Genomic DNA, 9,182 nt, shown 5'->3' with positions numbered 1-9,182 from the left:
TACATCTGCATTTGAACAGCCCAACTGACCAAAGACTTGTCCGAAGTCTAGTTTTCTCTCGGTCACAAGGTTTATTTTAGGATTTTTGCCAACTGACTCATTAAACTGCTTACCTCAGCTTTAATAACAAAATAAATAAAAAAAGAATTATTCACATCAACAGTGGCAAATAGTTTTTCAATGTAACAAGAGTTTATTTCAACTGAAAATCTGAATTTAGTTCTACCAGGTTGGTGTGTTCAGTAGTTATTATTTCCTTCTTTAATGGCAACGATCTAAACAACCACAAACAAGTAAAAAAAAAAAAAAAAGTTGAAAAAGACAATAAAATCCACAATGTCTTGTGTCATTAAATATATTCATATATAATAACCATAATATATTAGTACGCATTGTAAAACAACATTGCAAAAAAAAAAAGAAGTCTTGGCAATGGTGACAACTAAACAACATTTACAATTCATAGTATGAACACAAAGCAATGCTTTGACAGGTATGTGTGTAGCGTTTCGTCAGGAAGCTTGTCAAACCATCGCTCAGGAGACGGATGTCGAATTTACAGCATGAGGCTACAGAGACTACAGAGGTGCGGTTACAGATTACAATGTGCCAAACAGAAAAAAAAACATTGACATGTAATGTTACATTGTAGGATTAACGATGACAGGCGGAAACATGTAAATATACTGTATGTGTGAGTATGTTGTCATCAGTAGAGCATCATGATGGACTGACCACACAATCATTTGATTGTACATAAAAAAAAACACTCCATCGAACCCAAAATGTAAATACTGAGAAGTATTTTAGCAACAAGGTCATCCGTTCTTTCTATCTTACGGTTGAATCCAGGTGATTTTCATTTCTCATAGTTTAAAAAAAGCCCTTCTAACTTGTCATCATCTAGGAGGCATTTCAGTCCATTCAGAAAATTCCTGGACAAATGTTTTCTGAGATTGCGGAATGAGAAATTATTACCATTTAAAACAGAGGAAGTGCATTATAGATTAAACCCATGTGTTCTTGAAAGTATCTCAAACCCCTTTTACAGTTATTTGTGCAGTTTAAAAGGTGCTTAATGTGATTTTGTGAAACAAACAAATACCAGCAACATCAAACACGTTGCTCAAAGTGTTTTGGGATGGACTGAAAGGAACTCCAGTTTATGATACATCAGACACACTGCGGGCTTTTACAAACCTGAGCTGTGTGGGTTTTTTTTTTTTTTTTATCGCGCATTCCTTAAGAGAAATCCAAACCCAACTGCATACAAATAAATGAGCAATGTGGTTTGATTTAAGCAGCGTCAAGTGATTGCAATTCACCCCTTTTCTCCCTGTGCAAGTGTTGAAGTGAAGAGAATTAATGTGACAGGTCAATGGGAGACTGTGGCTTCCAGCTGGTCGCACAGTGAGTGTACAGTCATGCATTGTGTTTGCAAAAGAGTGTGTGGACTGCAAAGGTATTTATCTGCAGTCTCAGAGTACTGTAGGAATTATTCTAGGTGAATACAAGCCAGCGTGAGGTGGAGTTCAAAAATGCATTTGTTGAGCACCTTTTATCAAGGTGCATGATGTGCTTTAGTTTTCATTTTTTCTGCGCTATGATTCATTTCTGCACAACACGAGGTAAGGACATTGTTTCTCATAGTTATTCCCATTCTCATAGCTCCTTAGAATCTGCACTGATTGAATTTACTTGAATATTTCTACTTCAAAATACACACTTTTTAGTGGTCGGTAGCTGTCCACATTGCAGTACCTTTTTCCTACTTTGTGTTATTGATACAAATTTTTAAAAATAAAATTCGACAAAGTTTTCATGAGCAGATCTGAAGAAATATATCTAAAATTATACAAAAACCTGCATTGTTTTACTTGACATTCTATATGCACGTCTTTGTCAGTATCCTCTGAGAATGCAGTACTGCGAATGCAGTACTTTTCTACGCACAACAATAATGACCTACCCTGGGTAACTTTCACAGCTCTAATCAATGTGTGGTAGAACACGTAAATGTCAATGAAATGAAAAACATTTTTTATTTTGTAGCCACTTCAGAACCCAAATTTCAAATTATTTATTTCTATTGACGCACAATCCAACAGCGACTTCTGATTTTGTGGATTTTTTTTGTAGGGTTTTTTTGTGTGTGTGTAAGTTTTTCTTTTGTAAGTCCACTGTTAAACTCCTGCTGGAGTTAAAAAATAAAAAAATCACAGTTATGGTAAGTATTGAAAGTGAAATCAGTGAATTTAAATGCAGTCCATCCTCCCAAAAAGGCATAATTTTAACATTAGTACCATGAGCAGCACCAGTTAGTGAACTGAACATTACAGTTTCAAATGAGATGCGTTCACATGCAGGTTTGTACAAATACTGAACCACCTAAATTTAACCAGCGTCAAGTAAAAATGTAGGACTCCAGATTTCTTGAGTTGCAGATACTTGAATTTGTACAACAGGGGAAATGTATGGCAACTCATTGACAGCTAAAAGTATTAGCATTTCTGTGGCTTGCAGATGATGTTTTTATGGCACGATTCTTAACGCAGGAAATGTTATTGCCTCGATCAGATCAGTGAAGACTTTAGATGAAACAAGCTTGCTCCTTAGCTAAGAATACAACAAGAAAACCATGCAGAGGCAACATTGCAGTGGTAATTAAGTGGCTTTTTTTTCTGTCATTTTTGCACCAGCAGAAAAATGTCCATAAAATTAAAACATAAAATATAATGATTTCATACTGAGATAAAGAAACACAAATAACTTTATATGCTGGTAATAGGTGCAAATTCGGCAAATCCACAAGAGAGACAAATCTCAAAGTAAAATAAACCATAAAACCAAATCTGCAAGGTGAGCTCCTTCAACAAAAGTTCACTAGAAAAACAAATCATCCTAAATAATTCTCTTCATGCTTCTACACAAAAAAAGCAGCGACATAAACAGTCTCTTGTCTGTCCGTGGTCCTCTGTCTGCCTCTCTTTCACTTTTTAAATTTTTTTTTTTTAAATCACCCGCTCAGCTTTTCTCTTGAATTCCTCCTCTTCTCTCGGGATCCTTTCCATCTTTTTTTCACCTATGGCTTCTTGCACTTGCCTTTCTTCTCGCGCTGCTGGAACTTCCTGAGCCTGCGTGCCCACGTGTCCCTCCACTGGATAACCAGGCTGCCTTTGTCTGCCACCACTCCGCTCTGGCCGGGGGAGTCCTCGTCATTCCCCAGCAGCAGGTACTTCTTCCCAGGCTTGATCTTGGGACACTTGCAGGCCACGTCTTTGGCGCGCACCCACAGGAACTGGTCCCCGCGTCGGATGCGGCTCTCACCTTGCTTGTAGACAGAGATGATGTTGACGGTGAACTTCCACCACTCGCCGGCTTTGTCTGCCTTCAGGATGTGCACCTGGACAGCTGCAGAGTAGAGTCAGGGACATAAGAGACATTTTATCACTTAGTGTGAGATTTCTTACATTGAGCAGTAAAGATTATTGGCTCAACAAGAGTGAGGCTAAATCCACACTAATACTTTTTTTTCTCTTTTTTTCCTTCATTTTTAAAAATGTGTGTAAAGATCAAAATTTTATCCATACATATGAGCATTTTAGCACATTTTCAGAAATGATCTCAAATTTAGTCCATATCAATACGCCTGAAAATGCGTATCACATGACTGTTCAGGTACACTGGGCATACATATTCCAAAATAACAGGACACAGATTATCTACTCGGTTGCTTAGTTGCATAAAATACAAGAGAGGAAGAGCAGCAATGGCAAAACGTAAGACCAAAGATTTCTTTGCTGGCACCGACAATAAGGCAGATAGTTTTTCCTTTATTTTCATTAGTAGGTCAAATTAGTAAATTGGTCAAAATCTCTGATGCTAGACCAATACTTAGAGAATCACTAAAGTTTTTACAATTCATTCTGATGGGGACATGAATATTGTACAAATATGAGTCAACCTGCTGGTGGCAGAATTGTTTCCCAAACCTCTCCTAAAGTAACTCATGTCCTGCATGTTTTGGATCTCCCGCCACAGCTGATCAAACGATCATCTGGTTCTGAACTCCTGAAGCTGCTTGATAACAAGCTGATCGTTTAATTCATCTGTGATGAAGCAGAGGGAGATCCAAAACATGCAGGACAAGAGGAAACGCTGCCCTAAGTCTTTGAAATGGTTCCCGTGGACACCATGGATGCCTGCACCAAATTATATGGTAATCCATCCATTAGTTCTTGATAAATTACTAAGATTAAAACAAAAATTAACCTGCAGGTGGTGCTAAAAGAAAAGTCAGCTTTAGTCAACAGTCGGTAGGATTCATCCTTTGCACATTGAGTTTGTTCACATCTTATTATGTTGTCCGGTGCTTCATGCTGTGCATTTACCTTCTCATTTTAAATCTTTCCATGCCTTACCATGGTCATTCTGGCAAAAATACTCCAGACATTCTGAGCCAAAGTTTTATTTTTTAACAATTTCTGTTCCACTGAATTTTCTCTGTCATTGAATATTTATTGACATACTTAAATAAGATGCTGTCGGTCAACTAACCGCCACTCTCCTGCATGAAGACATGTGGCTATTTTTATGATTTTAATGAGCACTTGCTCTTTTGCTTCAATTCGCTGCATCAGCTTCACTTTAAAGAGTAACCACCACATTCAGAGATCTCTGCCATGATGGACGGAAAGTGTCTTTTTTCTTCCAAGCACAAGGGCTCTTTTTCCAACCGTGGACATTATTCAAATATCAGAAATCACTCTGTCCTCTACAACCACAAGTGTAGGGTTGGCAGCTAAAATCACACAGGAGAAGCTCACAGAGAGTGCTGACCCATGTTGCGGCACAGAGGGATCATGTCACTTTATCCAGAGCTCTGACACCCTCTGAGAGGACTGGCTGAATTGACCTCAGTATCCCTATAAGCCCCTTATCTTTAGGATTTCTTGGTCTCATTGCATCCATGCAGCAAAGTCATCTTAATACATGTCATTTTCAGGACTTTGAAAGCGTTTGAGGAATCAAAATTGCCCACTTTGCTTACAAAAAATGTTAAAATCGTTGTATTGGAAGTTTCATCTGTGTAACTCATGGTATCACTATACTGCATAGAGATTTGTTCCACAAAACACAAGTTGGTGTCGATGCTGATCTGGGCATATTTTAATGGCTCGACTAAGATAAAGTTGATCGAAACTGAACCCTTTCATTACCTTGTTAAGTCCACCTCAGCCTGCTCGTGTGCTTCTCCTTTACCACAGTGGGGCACTGATGTTCAGATTCAGGCACTGAGGTTGGCAAAATGCATAGATTTGCCAAGCTACATTGAATTAATCAGATTTAAGTGCTCTTTGCAAGATGTTGTCCGTTCTGATATATACTATATAATGCTTAAATAAATCAAACTACTCAAAATTTAAGAAAATATACATATTGGATCAGACACTGTATTAGCAGATATCCAATGTTAAAGGACATAGATTGGAGTCAAAGCATTTTGATCAGGGTGTCCTTACAAATACTAGCAAATACTAGTATAAATATAGTATTAGCAAATACTCTGCTAATATTTAAGGGGCTTTTGCAGTGCTGACATTATGAAACCATCCAGCCTGACGGGTGTCAACACTGGCTCATTCATCATCATCATTGTCAGCACGTTGGAATCAGCTGCTGATAACACCGACAAATCCACTGGAATTATAAGCAGCAATTTATTTTAAAAATTAGTGAGATAACGGAAAAACTTTGGTAAACCTTGGTGAATGGGCCCTTATACATACTGTTAATCCCAACACTTACACATACTGTTTCTGTCCTCAGTGGAAAAGGTTGGTCGATGGTCCAGCTATGATATACAGCCCCACGCACATTACGTCCATTACTACTGACAGAGCAGTGTGATTTGTAATGTGATTAGGAGGCAGGGTAGAGCTATTAGAGACGTTAGCTGGAAAGACACTCAGTGATATCACATGATGGATCAACCTCTCAGAGAGAGTGAAAGAGAGGGCTGCCTCTCATGGATCCTAACCCATCATGTATCAATATGTATTATATTGACCAGATCTCTATTAACTTTCATTATACTTCTCCTGTACTTATGGGAGAGCTTTAGAAATGTCTCACAGGGTCACTGGCTTCACCTTCAGTGTCGAGGTAATGGAGGCGAACATCACTGCGGTATTAAGAGATATATCCTGCACATGTTGGATCACCACCTTGGGAGTCACACTTTCTGAATGGTGAAGAGCTTAAACTGGGTCTAACGCTTCCTGACTCGGGACTCAGAGAGCACATCTGTTTCTAGATTACACTTTTACTGTAGTTCCCAATTTTCTTAGCTGCTTCCAGGGTCAGTTTAAAATCTGCTGAAGCATGCTGCAGAGAACTTGAAATATGCGAGATCCACTTCTTTTAAAGCAGCCTCAAAGCATTTCTTTTTTCTTTTGTCTCTGAATAATAACCGATTTCTGGTAATTGAGTAGTTTTTGTTTGAACTTTTCTATGTGCTTTGTGAATATTTTGTAAAACATATTGGGCTCTTCCCTCTGTATAAAAAGCAATATTTATCAGAGGTGGGACCAAATCATTGTTTTTGTAAATCACTGAAAGTCTTTGCACTTAAGTCCTGAATCAAGATTGACAAGTCCCAGGTCCTAAACTTTGAGCTGAGTCCCAAACAAGCCATTGCATTATATATTACCAAATATAATGCCATTTTAACAACAGCTTTTTAACGTCAGCAAAGCATTAGTTCGCTATTTTAATAATGGCCCTCATTTACTGTTCTTTGTGCAACTTCAGATGTCAAATGAAGTTGGAGTTGTTGCATCCCTGCCTGTAATATTCAACCCACACATTTTTCATATTGGAATTCATTGTTGGTTGACCACCATGTAGATTTTGTACACAAATTACCTTTAGTATATTTTTTTACCATCTGATGCTCAGCAACATAACATTAGCTCTTTAAGATTCTCTGCTGCAGTGTGATTGGATGCTGTTGGATTGTTTCAAACAAAGTGGATCTTGGTAATAATGTGATGACTTGCTGGCAATGAACAGTATTAACATTTCTGTTTAGGAAATGAAGGGAACTTGATACATTTATCACACACTTTTTAAATAACAAGTAAAGTCCTGCATCACTGGTCTTAAAGATTGAGTTGCAAGTCCTTTGTTATTTTGACCATTCGATTTGAAGGTCATCAAATGTGTGACTCAAGTCTGACCCAAGTCATGTTACGTAACTTCACACCTCTGTTATATGAAGTCTGCCTTGCCTTGCATGATATCCTCAATGTTCCTCAACATAATGCAGGAGTCTCCTGGATTATAAAACAACCAAACGATAAGTTCATGTTATAACTGTCATGATTTGGCCTGATCTCTTCTAGAGCTCCTTTTTTCCCTTTTGTTTAATTTTATTCTTCAGTCATGTTCAGTATTTCCTGTTTTATTTTTTTGTTACTCACATCCCCTCTTTTCCCAGATCACTTCACTTCCTGCCCCTTTTGATTGTCTGCCCCCACCCTAATTTGTTTCACCTGTCCCTCACTAGTCCTGCAGTCTACTCACCTGTTCTCACTTCCCCAATTAGTGTCTTTCTACTTATACCTGCCCAGTTCTTTTGTTCATTGCCAGCTTGTCTTCATTTCTGCTTTGGAGTTTTGTTTCTGACTTTGTTGTGCCAGCTGGCTTTTGCCTGTGAATTTTGGAACTGAAAGTATTTTGTAACGAATCTCAGAATTCATCCAGCTGCGTCTTCCATTGTCAGCACTTAGGTTCAAGCCTGCTACCCGAGCTCCAAGACCTTGACCACCAATTCAAATAATTTCAACTTTGATTCTAGGATATCATAAAAACGAGTTTGTCTAGCCAGACAGCTCAAAATACTCCATTACCCATACATGATTTTAACTCTAGATAGTTTTGTCAGTTTTCTCATACTTTACCACCAGCAGTCCAAATCACATTTTTTTGCACTGTGATTGGATTAAAAAGAAAAAAAGAAAATGCACCCTGGGAGTCAAAATAAACTCCTCACCTATTGTACAGCTGGAACCAGGGCCATCTGACAAACTCTCTCTCAATCTGCAACTCTATTGAGCTGCTATTTGCAGTGAACTCTGAATTTGACTACAAATTCTATTGTCCTTCTTCTGTGAGTGTTTGGAGATCATTTTCACCCCAGTTGTACCATATGTCCCCTAAGGCCCGTGTCAATAGACACTCAAAGGCTGATCTAGCGTGGCCTGATGCTGACCTCGGCATCACCTTGTGCCCACCAGCTGCCACCAAGTCCCATTCTCTCTGTTTGTGTTTAGTCAGCAATCACTGTACACAGCCTCAAGTAGTCATACCCGGGATTTTTCTGACATCAGACATCTCCATCCCCTCCCTAACACCCCGCTCCCTCCTGTGATTCTTTATGTGCGTCTGTATGTCGACCGCAGACGCTTGTAGCATCGTTTCTCTACGCAGCATGGAGCCCCGCTCCCCTGCTGATCTTTTCAAAACAGTCCAAAAGCTATGGCTCCCTCAACTTATCCTGTAGATTTACATTCTGTTTGACTTTCTCAATCCGCCTCGCTGAGCCAGTGTGTGGTAAATACTGTACAGGGATCTTGTTCTGGTCTGTTATGAATCTTGAATTTGCTGTCGTTGGCTGAGGACGGATATGACAGAAAGCTTAAAAGCAAGGCGAGGAGACAGTGGGTTAAATTGACAGAGATGTAGATCTTACAACTAATTGTGGACGGATGGATTTAAAAAGGAAAAATCTTTATAAACCTACAAAAATTCAAAGGGACGGACATCGTAATAAGTCAGCATATGTATTTATTTTGAGAGCAGGACTAATTATCCACTGTGCTTTCATATATGAATACATTAAATTTATGTATGAATATATTTATGCGTAGACCTAATCAGTTGTACACTATTTTTAACGAGACAATGAAATTCTCCCTACTGTCTTAGAATTCCTGTGAAAGTTTGTGTCTTGTCTGATACACTCAAATACATTAATGCAAAAGAGGAACTTCCATTTGTCTTTTGCCCGGTGTTATCTTAGTCATCGGTACCAGCAGATCCCCTACACTTCAGACAAACGCAAAACACATGCCAAATCATTTGGGAGGCTTTCTTAGCTTCACTCTTTGGAGATGTAA

At 38.7% G+C, this 9,182-nt stretch overlaps 1 protein-coding gene across 2 annotated transcripts in view; it reads right to left on the bottom strand.

The window, feature by feature from the left end:
• Positions 1 to 1,701: 1,701 nt before the first annotated feature.
• Positions 1,702 to 9,182, bottom strand: part of ntn1a (netrin 1a) — a 79,560-nt gene continuing 72,079 nt past the window's right edge. For both annotated transcript variants that reach the window (XM_042485957.1, XM_042485958.1), the window contains one exon: positions 1,702 to 3,411. In XM_042485957.1, the coding sequence (XP_042341891.1) occupies positions 3,083 to 3,411 (329 nt within the window). In that variant the 3' untranslated portion in view covers positions 1,702 to 3,082. The remainder of the gene's footprint in view (positions 3,412 to 9,182) is intronic.

This window comes from Plectropomus leopardus, chromosome 4, assembly GCF_008729295.1.
Source record: "Plectropomus leopardus isolate mb chromosome 4, YSFRI_Pleo_2.0, whole genome shotgun sequence".
Lineage (NCBI taxonomy): Eukaryota > Metazoa > Chordata > Actinopteri > Perciformes > Serranidae > Plectropomus > Plectropomus leopardus.
This window is presented reverse-complemented; position numbering and strand designations above follow the sequence as displayed.